At 42.4% G+C, this 16,462-nt stretch overlaps 1 protein-coding gene across 1 annotated transcript in view; it reads right to left on the bottom strand.

Annotated features, from left to right (window-relative positions):
- Positions 1-2,613: 2,613 nt before the first annotated feature.
- LOC114667304 (long-chain fatty acid transport protein 2-like) overlaps positions 2,614-16,462 on the bottom strand; it is a 41,868-nt gene continuing 28,019 nt past the window's right edge. The window contains exons 7-10 of the mRNA XM_028822560.2: positions 11,855-12,053; positions 10,427-10,524; positions 6,476-6,606; positions 2,614-5,709 (exon numbers count right to left, since the gene is read on the bottom strand). Of these exons, the coding sequence (XP_028678393.1) occupies positions 5,533-5,709; positions 6,476-6,606; positions 10,427-10,524; positions 11,855-12,053 (605 nt within the window). The 3' untranslated portion in view covers positions 2,614-5,532. The remainder of the gene's footprint in view (positions 5,710-6,475; positions 6,607-10,426; positions 10,525-11,854; positions 12,054-16,462) is intronic.

Below are 16,462 nucleotides of genomic sequence, written 5' to 3' on the forward strand. Positions count from 1 at the left end.
GGGACGCTTATCCGCGTGTCATCCCGTTGGGTGGAATCCCACAAGAGTTTAGAAACTCACTCACACCAGCCATGATTCTTTTCAAAGGTAAAGTGCAGGTTAATTTGTTTTATGTATTGTTACTTTATATTTTGTATTAATCATTTTTATATGAATAGTTTTGGGTTGTGGAACGAATCATCTGAGTTTCCGTTATTTCTTATGGGGAAATTCACTTTGATATACGAGTGCTTTGGACTACGAGCACGTTTCCGGAACGAATTATGCTCACAAACCGAGGTTCCACTGTATTATGTAAACTTGACAGAGCTCATTGTTTTTATGATTTGTCTTCTGACGGATGGTAAAGTACCCTTTTATCAAACATATTGACCCAATCAAGTGAAGCAGACCCTTAATTATTGACACTATACGCATATTGCAGTTTAGCTAGTGGGTCACATCAGGCTTATTTAACTTCTGGCCTTTGGAGGTCTACCTTTCTTTTTTCAGCCCAGCCATACAAGCAAAAACAAATCTGGAAAGCCATTTAATCTCCATAATCCCCAGCCATTGGCAACGCACAGCGGGATCGAAGCAGCAAGACTGAGAAGCATGCAGCTCCAGATCGATTCATTTCGCAGAGCAAATTTTCATTCAGTCAATGTTCAAAATTCAGTCTATGAAAGAAAAAATAAAGCTAAAGAGATAGTTTGATGGACCTACACAATCTGTAGCCATGACTTGTGTTTCTGGAAAAGATTACACTGTAACAAAAAAAAAAACTACTTAGAATTACAAAGTTTTGGCGTTTCTGCAATAAGGGTCCGTGAGGCACAACCCCACCAGATGTGTGAAATAAGTCGCTTAAAAGAAGTGATTTTTTATTACAACATTTTTCAACAACCCATAGCTTTGTCTTCTAAAGTAATTTTTTTTTCCAATTTTCTATCACACGCTCAATGTAGTTGCTTCTCTTGAAAAATCGTGCTTCTTGTAGTCTGTGAGATTGTCTTTGTGCCTGTTTCCAGCTGAGCAATTGGCCCTGCAGTGTCCTCCAGACCCTTGGCGGTGTGCACATTTGCAACGTGAACTGGTCAAATCTCAGTCGGGGTTCTTCCTCTGGCTGAGATTCAAGTTCATGTTTAACGTCTCTTTTGTTCATTTTTGATTTGTTGATTTATCTACTTAATGTCAGTCAGTCAGTCAGTCAGTCACTCTCCAACCTGCTATACCCTAACACAGGGTCATGGGGGTCTGCTGGAGCAAATCCCAGCCAGCACAGGGTGCAAAGCAGGAACAAACCCCGGGCAGGGTGCCAGCCCACCGCAGGGCACACACACACACCCACCCACACACCAAGCACACACACTAGGGACAATTTCGGATCGCCAATGCACCTAACCTGCATATCTTTGGACTGTGGGAGGAAACCCACGCAGACACGGGGAGAACATGCAAACTCCACGCAGGGAGGACCCAGGAAGTGAACCCGGGTCTCCTGTGAGGCAGCAGCGCTACCACTGCGCCACCGTGTACTTAATGTTCATTACTTATTTTCAGTTTAGTCTGTGTTTCTTGAAGCCTGTGTTATGTACTGTGTGTTTCAGGGGTGGTTCCCCAAGAGGCGGGGCCACCTGCCAATCACTGCCAGGGACTGCCCACAACCCTATAAACTGGAGGGCCTTCCATAGGTCCTGGCAGTTCATTTTTGAACGCAGTAGGGAGTGGAGTGTTTACTTGTTCTTTGCTGCGCTTTGTGCTTATTGTGATTTTTGAACCTGTGCTTTGTTTTGTTCTGTTATGACTTCTCCTTGGGATTCTGGATTGGGACTGTGTTTGTTGTAGATTTCCTTGTCTTTTTAAGCAATTCCTTTTGTGTATTTTTGTTAAAAATATGTATTTTATTTTATAAAAATTCTTCAAGGTCACTTTTATTTCTTGTAAAGGTTTTGATGGTAACCCCTCCCCTTTAGGATCATTTTTGGACGTATTTATGTGCTTTTGGGAATCCAAATGTATGACAGGACCTTACACTTTACCAGTATCTCTTATTTTTATTGTGCTTGAATTATTATATTTAATATTTTATGTATTTTGTTTGTAATCATGTATTGTCTCTAAATATTCAGAAATTCCTTGTACTTTGTGGGCGGAGCCCCAGGAGGCGGGACTACCCTCACATCATCATTCCTGAGTCTTCTGCTAGGAAGGAACATTTTGTATGAATCTGTGAAGTACTTCTGCCTGTTTAACTACAGCTTGGCATACACTAAGTGGTTTTTAGAAGTCATCATCGTGCGACCACTCAACACTGCACGATAAGAGTCCCCAGTCGTTTATGTGCTCAGCCTGCATGAGGACATTCGGTCCGATAGACATGCCACATTGTGGGTGCTCAGACTATACGTTGACATGGCTACAATGGATAGTTTTACCCACTCAAAAAAACATGACAGCCACAGTCTTCTCAAAATGTCATCAAAGATGCGTTGCTTACTGTGCTCCGAAACTACAAATGAAAACAAAATGGTACAGCTGGACACACGGATGTTTGGGAAGGCGCGGACAAGACAGCCGGTCTGTTTTATAGAGAGAGGTGGAAGTACGAGGTCTGTCCAAAAATACACCAAACTTTGTTAAACATTTATTAATATGCTCACAACTTAATCAGACTTGTCTTACACGTCATTCCCGACGGTTTGTCTATTTCTGGAATGCATCTTAGAATTTGTTTTATGGAATGTCGCATAGGACCCATGGTGAATTTTCTATTGTTTGAACATTCAGGGTGGATTTCAACTTCGGGAACAAAAAAAAAGAGTCCGTAGGGGGATGTACAGCCACGTTTCACCACCTGCTATGACAGAATGTCTTCACCAGCATTTGAACGATCTAACAACTCCTGACTGGCTGTGACACGCTTCACTTCTTGCTCCTCTGTCAAGAGATGCGGCACAAATTTTGCAACAACATGATGCATCTATTCAAGTTTTTCAGTCATAATTGTGTACCACAAACTTTTACTGATACCTCCTTCTTCAGCAACTTCATGGACAGTTAGGTGACGATTTGTACAATGTGCTCACCGTCCAGTTTATGGAACTGCCTGCCAGGATGAATCAAATTGTCTGCCTGATTCGAAACGTTAGTACCACTCGTGACATTGTGTGCGGCTCAGACAGTCCCCTCCATAAACTCGCCGCAACATCTGAAAAATCTTGCTAAACATTTTTGAATAATTTCACACAGAATTCCATGGTAAAACTTTGCTTCTTCAAGATCCTTCACATTTCAACTTGCAAGAATACGCAAAAGGCACAGGAGACAAGCTCACTGTACTGCACGTACGCAATGACTAGTTGACGTGGCAGGATCGAGCAAGCAGGAATGCTGAAGGTCAAGGTCACCACTACACGCCACCAGACGCGAGTCTGCTCGTTGGCACCCTATTTAAGAAGTTTGGGATAGACCTCGTATGTAAACTATGTATTTTATCGTTGTGTGTGTTTATTTCAGAGTCTTCCAGTAGATGTTTCCTAAGATACTTTTGTCATTGGACTTCCAGTTGTTTGTTTCACTACATGATAGGTAGCTTTATGAATTTAAAAAGGTGAATATGAGCACAATACTCAATGAGATGCTATGATTTTCGCTTGGAGTAAAGAGGGCAGACAGAAATTAGAAATACGTATATTAAAGTGACAACACAGGTACAACAGTTTGGTGACCAAGAGAGGAGAGACTTGATTGAGATGGTTTGGACACATGCAGGGGAGAGATGAGAGGTACATCAGGAGAAGAATGTTGAGGATGAAAGCGCCAGGCAGGAGGAAAAGAGGAAGGCCAAATAGGAGGTTTATGGATGTGGTGAGGGAGGACATAAATGCAGTCAGTGTGTCAGAAAATGATGTAGAAGACAGGGATAGATGGAGATGGATGATCTGCTGTGGCAACCCCTAAATAGAAGAAGAAGAAGAACGGCATTACCCAATGTACAGTGCACACTTACTGTAGTCGCCACACAATGAATTTCGGGAAATTTGATGTCAACCTGAGAAATCGTCTTGTGTGACGGCTCACACTTACAAATTTCTGGCATTAATTGATTTCTAAATTTATGTTGTAAGATGCTGTCGGGCGTAACATCCCCTCTCATAGTGCACATGAAACGATAGCCGATGAAGCTGAAATTTGGGCCTACTCAGTAAATTGATTTTAAAGTTGTGCCAAAATCTCATATCGTATTTCTAACATAAGACGCTCTGCACAGTCTATATCACTGTTTCTCAACATTTTAGTGTTATGACCCACTTTTTCCCACATGAATGTTTTCGTGACCGACCAAGAGTCTCCCCTGGGTAAATCGAGCATGATTGTGGTGAATTTTGAGCGATTTTCAGATTAGGGAGCATTTAGTCAGGTGCAATCCTCTGAGCATTTTTGGACAAGCACCATCGTAGGACCATGAAACAACTCGCAAACTACTGTGTGACCCACAAGCATTATGAACAACAGCAACTTACAACCTACTGGGCATCCAGTGGTTGAGAAACTATTGTTCTCTGTGAACCACCTTTACTTGAGGACCACGTGTTTCATGGTGTATTTCAAATATGTTAAAAGGACACTGAATTTCAAAATACCTCAAAAGCTTTTAGAGATATTTTGAAGTATTCATTTGATTGGCAATAATAAAAATGTGTGAGGTTGACGTCACTTCAGAATAATTACTATTAAACTAACTGAAGTCATAAAAAATAACCTTGTTGTTATAAAAGGCCTAGTTAGTGGTTTTGCAAAGGATAAATGAATACAATAATTTTGAACTCTCCTCTATTCTGTTTTTCTTCTTGGTCTCCAACGGTGGCACTACAACAGCCCATGGAAAAGACATTTGTGATGCTAGGAGTCCTGGAATCATCAGATGGAACGATTCTGTCGTCTTATTAGATGTCCTGGCACAGACTCTGCTGTAGAATGCCCCAGAGGTGGTGTGTGGTAAGTTGGCCGAGGTCTCCGGGACTTTGGTGGTGTCTGAATTTTGTCTGTTATAACTGACCGTGAACCCCCCAGAGGTTTCTTTTCTCCTGCTGACTGGAGTTTTTGTTTTCCTCTGTTGTGAACTGGCCATATATGAACGATTATATTTGTTGACAACCTTTTCTTGGGCTCCATGTCTATTAATCGGTTTAGAACTGCTTTGTCTTCCCTTGTGCTTAATCAAATCTGTGTCTTCACGAGTACTCATTATGTAATTAGTCGCTTGTAAAGTTTGGAACTGCATTTACCTGTGAATATTCTGAGCCACGGGTGTCCTGCGGTGGGTTGGCACCCTGCCCAGGATTAGTTCCTGCCTTGTGCCCTGTGTTGGCTGGGATTGGCTCCAGCAGACCCCCGTGACCCTGTGTTCGGATTCAGCGGGTTGGAAAATGAATGGATGGATATTCTGAGCCTGCACTCAGTGAGGGGCGCTATACACAAAACAGACTGAACTGAACTGAATTTTTTCTGTCAGAGGAGTGAATCATTCAGTAAGTGGCACTTGTCACCTCAGAGTCTCATTTGCTTGCTAATAATGGCCTCATAGATGCTGCGGGTCATTGGCACATAGGTCTTGGCTTTGTCATCCAGAAAGTACAATGGATTCCTGATTGTGTCCATGTTAAAGCCTTCTTTGGACAGCTTCACTTTCAGTTGCTTCAGAGTTCCTGTCACCTCAATGGAGTTCTAAAATTCAAATTCAAAAATACTATGTTATTATTAGGGTGTACATGGCTGAAAAAGCAAAAAGGATTTGCCTAAGAAGAAGATCCAAAGCAAATAGAAGACAAATAATCTAAGAAAACAAGGCTAGAATATCATAAAAACGAATAAACTCAACAAAAACAGCAATACTTAAAATATTCTACTGTACACGAATGATCTCAAACTCCCGAGCCTTCTCCGCTGATTTAAATAGCCAGAGGGAGGACTTAGGGGTGGTGATATCAGGGTGGTCCCATCTCCTGGGTTTCCACCCACAAAATATAAAGGACACAAGAAAACAGGATTTTACAAAAAGAAACATAATAATGCATAAACAGAAGATTATTAACAAAAAGTAAACAATTACAAAAAAGACAAAAAAGAGGCCAGGGAACACACCCTGGTAGACACATACGAGTCACACGCAATGACACCATCAGTGACGAGGTAGCAATGTGACGGTGGCTATGTTAATACTGCCAAATAAATAAATTTAACAAAATGGCATCACGATGCCCAAAACTTGATGATAAAAAATAATTACAACAGTAAAAGTGCTACAAAAAAAACTTAATAATGATATTGACAGCTATTCAAAAATAACAGGATTGTGACACAGCGAGCTTAGCTAATAAAGGCAAAAGTTGTGAAAATGTTATCTTAATTCCTTGCCACAGGTTTTTTTTTTTATCTAAAAGAATAAAATGCTGAATGTAGTTTAAAATTAATAACAATAATAAAATAGTACCTGAATTCTAATAAATCGTGGCCTGGCATAGGTGGGCAAGTGATGTGCAACAGTTGTGAAAATGTCCCCAGCATTGAATTGCTTCCCCTCCTTCAACTTAACAGAAGCCATTCCTGTGCGCCCTTCATGACCTGGAGATTGAAAATGAAGAGCCTTTCAACCTTCTTGTACTAAGCCAGCGTAGACAGTCTCTGTTTGCAGTCCAATCAAATGCTCAAGTGTTTGCTTTTGAGATACATACGGCACTTAAGGATAAGTTCTGCATTTTTCAAGTCAAATTGATCTCCTCGCAGTCATGGTATATATTAGTCTACCACAATTGAAACAAGATCAAGGTGGACTTCAGAAAGAACCAGGCCCCCCTAACTTGGGAGCAGACATTGAGGTGGTTCAGGTAAACAGGAAGGAACAACAACCTTTACCCATTGGTCCTCCCTAAAATGTGTTGAATTTCTATTTACAAGACAGTATCTAAAAGATAAGAAAGGGGACCGGAGGGTGTGTTCCAACTACAGAGGGATCACACTCCTCAGCCTCCCTGGAAAAGTCTATTTGGGGGTCCTGGAAAGGAGGGTCCATTGGATAGTCGAGCCTCGGATTCAGGAGGAACAATGTGGTTTTCGTCCTGGTCGCGGAACAGTGGACCAGCTCTACACCCTTAGCAGGGTCCTAGAGGGTGCATGGGAGTTTGCCCAACCAGTCTACATGTGTTTTGTGGACTTGGAAAAGGCATTTGACCGTGTCCCTTGGGGAATCCTGTGGGGGGTACTCCGAGAGTATGGGGTACCGGCCCCCCTGATAAGGGCTGTTCGGTCCCTGTACGATCGGTGCCAGAGCTTGGTCCGCATTGCCGGCAGTAAGTCGAACCCGTTTCCAGTGAGAGTTGGACTCCGCCAGGGCTGCCCTTTGTCACCGATTCTGTTCATAACTTTTATGGACAGAATTTCTAGGCACAGCCAGGGTGTTGAGGGGGTCCGGTTTGGTGGACTCAGGATTGGGTCACTGCTTTTTGCAGATGATGTTGTCCTGTTTGCTTCATCAGGCCGTGATCTTCAGCTCTCTCTGGATCAGTTCGCAGCCGAGTGTGAAGCGGCTGGGATGGGAATCAGCACCTCCAAATCCGAGACCATGGTCCTCCGCCGGAAAAGGGTGGAGTGCCCTCTCAGGGTTGGTAGCGAGATCCTGCCCCAAGTGGAGGAGTTCAAGTATCTCAAGTATGGAGCGGGAGATCGACAGGCGGATCGGTGCGGCATCCGCAGTAATGCGGGCTCTGCATCGGTCTGTTGTGGTGAAAAAGGAGCTGAGCCGTATGGAAAAGCTCTCAATTTACCAGTCGATCTATGTTCCTACCCTCACCTATGGTCATGAGCTATGGGTAGTGACTGAAAGAACGAGATCGCGAATACAAGCGGCTGAAATGAGTTTCCTCCACAGGGTGTCTGGGCTTTCCCTTAAAGATAGGGTGAGAAGCTCAGTCATCCGGGAGGGGCTCAGAGTAGAGCCGCTGCTCCTTCACATTGAGAGGAGTCAGATGAGGTGGCTCAGGCATCTGATTAGGATGCCTCCTGGACGCTTCCCTGGTGAGGTGTTCCGGGCACATCTAACCAGGAGGAGGCCCCGGGGAAGACCCAGGACACGCTGGAGGGACTGTGTCACCCGGCTGGCCTGGGAACGCCTCGGGATTCTCCCAGAAGAGCTAGAAGAAGTGGCCGGGGAGAGGGAAGTCTGGGCATCTCTGCTCAAGCTGCTGCCCCCGCGACCCGACCTCGGATAAGCGGAAGAGGATGGATGGATGGATGTATGGATATCTAAAAGAAATGGAAAGTCATTGTGGGATTCCTCCAGGCTGGCATCAGTTCTGGAAAAAAAATTGACTAATGGAGGTACTGAGCAGGCAGGTAACCCCTAACAAGATGAAAGCTGGAGTGCTGTGATGATGGTGGGCTGATCCCTTCATCCTTTAGAGAGTTGCGTGCCTGATATAATTTATCTTGAAAAGGCAGTGCATGAGGCTGCTCCTGATATTTCTGACCATGTACTGAAACAGGCCAGTTAGCAATGGAATCAAGTTGGAAGATAAGGAAGTGTCATTCTGTACGTGATGGGCAGGAACAAGGTGGTGAGGTACGGAGTTAGCAGAGGAGAAATGTAGAAACGAATGTTAGGTTATATAGCGCCTTGATGTGTGGAGTACAAGTCACAGGAGGTTCTGCTCAAACTTTATAACACACTGGTGAGGCCTCATCTGGAGTCCTGGGTGCAGTTTTGGTCTCCAGGGTACAAAAAGGACATAGCAGCACTAGAAAAGGTCCAGAGAAGAGCGACTGGGCTGATTCCAGGGCTACAGGGGTTGAATTATGAGAAAAGATTAAAAGAGCTGAGCCTTTACAGTTTAAGCAAAAGAAGATTAAGAGGTGACATGATTGAAGTGTTTAAAATTATGAAGGGAATTAGTCCAGTGGATCAAGACGGTGACTTTAAAATGAGTTCATCAAGAACACGGGGACACAGTTGGAAACTTGTGAAGGGTAAATTTCGCACAAACATTGGGAAGTTTTTCTTTACACAAAGAATGATAGACACTTGGAATAAGCGACCAAGTAGGGTGGTAGACAGTAAGACGTTGGGAACTTTCAAAACTCGACGATGTTTTTTTGGAAGAAATAAGTGGATAGGACTGGCGAGCTTTGTTGGGCTGAATGGCCTGTTCTCATCTAGAGTGTTCTAATGTTCTAATGTAACCGTCAAGGAGTTCCCTCAGTTGTGACGGGTAATCCAGCTGCTTTGCCTGCAATAACCGACTCTGGTTATGAAGGTTCAAGCGCCAATTTGGAGACACACTGATCATGTCGCTCTCTCCAAAGCCACTCTAGGAGTGACTCTGATTTTTAGTCCAGTCCAATCATACCATGCCCACTTTGATCTTATTCATGAAATGTAGCATGACAAAGAAATTGGAATAAAAGCTAATGTATGACAGATGATCAAGAAGGACCTGGGCTCAACCTTAAAGGATAATTTTGGTAAATTTTCAAGTCAAAGTTATTTCTTCACAAACATGGTATGCAATGGAAATGCATTTACTACATAAAAATGTGTTCTAAAGTTAAGTATTTCTATCAATTTGTAAAAACACTTTGCCCTCATTGGTGCTTTACAATGGAGGTTGATGGGGGATAAATAAAAAAGCTTAAAACTTACTGAATATGTCCAAGACAGTTGTCGAGTATTGATCCACGTCTTGCAATTGCACACACATTGTAAAATAACTTCAACATGTCGCTTTTAAAGAAAAAACTACAGCAATATTTTGAGATTCAGCCATTTTCAGTTATGCACACCACCTCAGCGTTTGTCATCTTCTGCTAACCTTTCACCCTCCTCAGGACGTGGTTTCCTCTTGAAAGACCAAATCATTGCAAACTGTTTGTGACCTGGTTGGATTGATTTTGGTTTACTTCTGTATTTAAGTGAGACCTTACACAAGCAAATAGAAAACATATCCTTAAAACACGGAAGGCACGTTTTGTTATATTGAAACGTTTGCGGTTTCAGTGGTAAGTTTTCAGGCTTTTATTTTTCTGGTTGTGCCCCATGCCCCATTAGCCCCTATTTAAAATGCCAGTGAGGGCAAGATCTTTTTAAAATTTATAGAAAACGCGTAACTTTAGAACAGAATTTCACACGTTATATTCATATACACCATTTGATTTTTGATTTGATTTGATATACTTTGTTAATCCCTGAGGAGAAATGGTCTTTTCGCATGACCTTTACAGGTCAGAGTGCCGGGTCAGCCATTGTAAAGCACCTCTGCAGCAATTTTCAGGTTAAAATGTTTGTGGGGAAATCACTTTGACTTGAAAAAATGCCAAATGTCTCCTTTAAGGGGCTTCCATTTAACTTAACTCAAAGTCATCAACATTTTGTGAAGGACAGCTGCTGCTTCACCTGGCACAAGGACGCCATAGACGTTTGCCTCTGCAATGCAGTCCACCAGAATCAGAATGCTCTCAACCTCCGAGGTGGCCACATTTTCTCCTTTCCATCTAAGAGCAAATAAAAAGAGAAGCAGAGAATGCATCACAATGGGGGGGTCGTTCATAGCAGGTGAGTACAGGTTTTGATTGCTGCCAAATTCATGAGTACCTTCTATCTATCTATCTATCTATCTATCTATCTATCTATCTATCTATCTATCTATCTATCTATCTATCTATCTATCTATCTATCTATCTATCTATCTATCTATCTATCTATCTATCTATCTATCTATCTACTGTAGAATCATATTCAAGATTTAACATCAGAGACTGGTCACTACCTAAAAATAAATGACAATGACAAGGAGGATATTATGTTTGCAGTTGCACTCTCACCTGACACCCTAGAAATAAAACCTGACCACCAACTGGTCCTCTTGTAGTTCCTTTAAAATGTATAGAAGGTTTATCCTTCCCAAAATTTCTTAAGAGAACTTATTAAATGTCTCTTTGTAGCAAATGCTTTTACTTTAAGCTTAATATTTTATAAATGACTGAATACTTCATAGATAATTCTCACTGATCCTCTTTCCATTCCAACATTTGGGCTACAGAGAGTGAGAGACAATCCCTGCACCAGGACAGTGTTATGACTAGGGGGGCCCAAAGTACACAAGTCCCAAACGTTCATCCAAAAATGCCCACTAGAGGGGGAAATTCCATCAAAAACCCTGGCTAACCATAGAAAGGACCTAACAGAATTTTTATAAAATAAAAGATTTGTTCATCATACAGTCCTCTTCAATAACATTGAAGCTTCATGGGGCACAAAGGCAATTGTATTTGCCCAAAACCATAAGGCAATCCAATGCAGCCAAAGTCCCGATACAGTAAGCCACAAAATGAAGTCAAAAAAATCCAGTAAATCACAAATAGCATAAGCACAGCAAACAGATAAATAAACTCGCCACTCCATAGCACATGCAAAATGAACTGCCAGGAACTGTGAAAGACCCTCCAGATTTACAGGGCGGAGGGCGGTTCCTGGTAGTGATTGGCAGGTGGCCCCGCCTCTTGTGGAACAACCCACAAAACACATGAAACATAACACAGGCAGCTTAACTATAAAGAGAAAATCAGAAACAAAGAAGGATGCACATAATCAACATAAATGAAAAAAATCAAGAATGAACAAGAGAGAACATTACAAAACATGAATTTGAACTCCAATTTCACACTTCTGGAAAGCAGATGAATAAAACCAAAGCAGACAAAGACAGAAAATGTAAATTCCACACAGACTCCATGCTGACAGTAACCGGAATTCAGGTCCAGTCTCCTGGCGCTAACCAGTACACCACCATATCAATTCAAGAAGATTAGTCACCTCTCTTACCTGAACGTGTCTCCAATTCTGTCCTGGAAATAAATAAAGTTGTCATGGTCAACTTTTAGCAGATCCCCGCTGTTGAAGTACACATCTCCTTTTTTAAAGACATCTCTTATTTGCTTCTTCTCGGTCTGTTCCCTGTTTTTTGCATACCCAGTGAAAGGGGCAATTTTGGTAATTTTTATTACAAGGAGGCCCGTTTCACCTGTAAAAACACACAAAAATAATTAAAAAAAAACTATTGGCTTAGTACTCAGTTGTCCAGGTCCATGACACTGACATAACACAAAGTAACAAAGTTGCATCTTAAACTTCTACCCACACTGTTTTCCCATTATTTACATACATGTACGTATGAACATGTAGAGTATGGCTGTGTTCCATTTATCTCAGAAGTCGGATGATGTAGCAGGGAATGACGTCACACCCGGGTTAGCCACATTCGAGTACAACATTCATAAAACCAATATGGACGCCTCCAGGAAAACCTTAGTTGCACTTGCTTTTTTCAGAATAAACAGCTGTTGATAACAACGCATTACACTGTAATTTGTGCATTCAAACCCTGTAGCAACATGTCCACAGATAGAAGTTGGATAGTGTTGTGTGTACGACTGATTTAATGAGACGCCAATAGACAGAAGTGCTAATAAATAGTACAATACTACTGCTTTTGCTAAAGTTTACGGTGTACGTCGCCATTTTGGATTGACGTCACGATCTGAAGTCGGACTTGACATGCTGTGTTCCATTTACCTCAGCAATAGGAGCTGGAAATGAGGACGCAGCCGACTTAAATACGTTCCAGTAAGACATTCAGAAAACCAATATGGACGTCTCTAGGAAAACCTTAGTTGTGCTTCCTCCATCTGAATAAATAGCAGTTTATAACAAAGCCTTACACGGTATTCTGCACATCCAAACTTCGTAGCAACATGTCCGCAGGTAGAAGTTGGGCAATGCTGTGTGTACGACTGATTTAATGCAACACAAATCGACAGAAGTGCAAATGAACAGTGTAATCCTACAGCTTTCATTAGAGTTTGCGGTGTACGTCACCATTTTGGATTGACGTCATGATCTGAAATTGGACAAAATCGGACTTGACAGGCCAGCCTTGAGTTTCTAAATTGGAAATCTGACTTAAGGGACATTCCAGTTGAAAATTACAACCAAAAACTCAAAAATTCCGACTTCCAAGTTCAAATGGAACGCAGCATGTATCTTGTTTGCATAAAATTAGGGATAGTGGCTTGTGTTAAAGGACTTCTGGTAATAAGCAGTGCCTTCTGTTACACATAAGAATTCTCAGAGACTCTCAGAAACAGAATTTTGTTTAGTGACCATTACTGTTGTGCTCTTTTGCATCTCTACTACTTCAAACAATTCTCCTATCATACAGTGGCAAGAAAAAGCACTGAATGTGTGCCTTATGGAATGACCTGACGTTCTGCATTGACTGGTCCCAAAATGTGATCTGATCTTCATCTAAGTATATCCAAGCTCATTGTGACCATTCTAATCTGTCCTGTCTTCATTGGACAAACCCATCAAATATTCACAGGGTGCTGTGGAAAAAGTAAGCAAACCTTTGGATATATTAACTGGACAAACCTTCTCCGGCAGCAATAACCTCAAACAAGCGGATCAGACCTGCACAACGTTCAGGAGGAATTCCAGACCTTTCTTCATTACTGAACTGCTTCCATACTCTTTGGATGTCTGGAATGAACGGCTCTCTTGAGGTCATTCTGCAGCATCTCTGTTGGGTTAAGGTCCAGGCTCTGACTGGGCCACTGGATTTTCTTTTCTTGAAGCCATTCTGTAGTAGATTTACTTTGATGTTTAGGGTTTTTGTCCTGCGGATCACCCAACAACTACTGAGCTTCAGCAGGCAGCACCCTGACCTTATCCTGACTTGGGATTTCATTTTCCCTTTGATGATTGATGTCAACAAAGCAGGCCTCAAATCACGATGCTCAATCCACTATACTTTACAAGTAGGAAAATGTTTCTTGTTGGTATGTGGTGCTGCTGCATATTCTTCACGAACAATTCAACGTTTTCTCAATCCTTGGAACATTTTCTCAATAGCATTTTGGAGTGTCAAGATGGTCTTTGGCCAACTTTGCGTGTGCTGCAATGTTTTTTTATTTTAGGGCAATGGGATTCCTCCTTGGTGTCCTGTCATGGCCAACGTGCCTGTTTTGAGTTTGGTAGGCCTATGAACAGAGAAGATGCTAATCTCCTCCAAAAATCCCTTCAAGCCTTCAGCTGTTACTTGGTGGTCCTTTTCTACCTCATTGATCATTCAGCACATTACCAGCATTTCTCTCATTTTCCTACAGGAAGTAAATGGTTGTTTTCTAGCACCTCTGGTCATTTATTGTCATGATCAGAACTCCAAGGGAAACACAGTGTGTTATCCTGCTGGAAGGAGCCATCAGAAGATGGAGACACTGCGGTCATAAAGGAATGGACGTGGTCAGCAACAGTACTCAGGTAGGTTGTGGTATTTAAACGATGCTCAGCTGGTACTAAGGGGCCCAAAGTGTGCCAACAAAATATCCTCCACGTCTTTACACCACCAGCCTGAAATGTTGGTGCAAAGCAGGATGGATCCATGCTTTCATGTTGTTGACGCCAAATTCTGACCCTACCATCCAAATGTCATAAAAGAAATCGAGACTCATCAGACCTGGCAAATGTTTTTACAGTCTTCTGGTGACAATTTGTAGCCTCAGTTACCTGTTCTTAGCTGACAGGAGTGGCACCCGGTGTGGTCTCCTGCTGTTGTAGCCCACCTGCTTCAAGGTTCAATGTGTTGTGTGTTCAGAGATGCTCTTCTGCATACTCAGTTGTAACCAGTGCTTATTTGACTTACTGTTACCTTTCAGTCAGCTTGAACCAGTCTGGCCGTTCTCCTCTGACCTCTGGCATCAACAAGACATTGTCGCCCAGAGAACTACCGCTCACTGGATATTTTCCTTTTTCAGACCACTCTCTGTAAACACCAGAGATGGTTGTGCATGAAAATCCCTTAGTTCAGCAGTTCCTGAAATAGACCAGCACATCTGGCACCAACAACCAGGCCATATTCAAAGTCGCTTCATTCACCTTTCTTCCCTATTCTGATGCTCAGTTTGAACTTCAGCAGGTCACCTTGACAATGTCTATAGGCCGAAATGCAATGAGTTGCTGCCATGTGATTGGCTGATTAGATATTTGCGGTAACAAGCAGTTGAATAGGTGTACCTAATAAAGTGGCCAGTGAGTGTGTATTACATCTAGCTTGAATCATCCACCCATCCATCCATTTTCCAACCTTCTGAATCCGAACACAGGGTCACGGGGGTCTGCTGGAGCCAATCCCAGCTAACACAGGGCACAAGGCAGGAACCAATCCCGGGCAGGGTGCCAACCCACCGCAGGACACACACAAACACACACACACCCCAAGCACACACTAGGGCCAATTTAGAATCAACAATCCACCTAACCTGCATGTCTTTGGACTGTGGGTGGAAACAGGAGCGCCCGGAGGAAACCCACGCAGACACGGGGAGAACATGCAAACTCCATGCAGGGAGGACCCGGGAAGCAAACCCAGGTCTCCTAACTGCGAGACAGCAGCGCTACCACTGTGCCACCGTGCCGCCCCTAGCTTGAATCAACACGGTGTTATTTGAACAAATATATTTACATTAACATGCCAAATACTCAAAGGGGTGAACGATTTGGGGAGTGTGGTGTATTAAGGTGGTCCGTGTATTTGCAGACTGGGGGATTGAAGCAGCTGTAAGTTGGGGACAGGAGAAGTTATCCATTATTCAGAACTGTTTTGGGTTTTGGAACCATTCTGAGGTCCAAAAGCTGGTATTCATACCAAAGTCAAAATTTTAGTATCGATCTCTAGCACTAATTCTGTGTTGTAGCTTTTGAGTCATCTTGACTGTGCTCTCACTTCTACAGAGAGTAGCCGCAGTACTAAATTATCTTCATCTATACATATTTTGTCTAACTGTGGACAGATTAATATCAAAATGTTTTGAAATGACTTTATAACCCTTTCTAGGTCATGCAAATCAACAATTCTTGGTCATAGATCTTTTGAGACCTCTTTCTGTGATGTATACGTCACATCAGCAGATGCTTCCCGTGAAGAGCAAAATCAAAAGGTCTTTTTTATTGGTCAAAGTAGCTCTAAGCCACACCTCTAATCTCGTTTCATTGGTCGCATTTCAGGTTTGCTCACTCCTGCCTCCATTTAGCTTTTGTTGAAGTCTTCAGCCCAGGGGTTCGCAGAGTTTTTCCAACCTACACTTATGAATGTTTGAATGATGTATTCAGTATGTACGAGAACAATACAATAATTTGTATGTTATTAGTTAAAACAGACTGTGTTTGTGTATTTTTGAAGGTCAGACCAGATTTACATACACATGGTCATTTCCAAAGGGTTCTCATACTTTTACTTGCCACTGTATTTCCGTGTAGAGAGATGGCAGCCAGTTACGTTATGGTCAGTTTTCCCTTTTTAAAAATCACTACAACAATGCCGTTTCTGCTCTTGCAATTGCTGTCTCCCGTGTCTCTTGTTCTTCTGAACTACTG

The sequence above is a fragment of the Erpetoichthys calabaricus genome, chromosome 17 (genome assembly GCF_900747795.2).
Source record: "Erpetoichthys calabaricus chromosome 17, fErpCal1.3, whole genome shotgun sequence".
Classification (NCBI taxonomy): domain Eukaryota; kingdom Metazoa; phylum Chordata; class Cladistia; order Polypteriformes; family Polypteridae; genus Erpetoichthys; species Erpetoichthys calabaricus.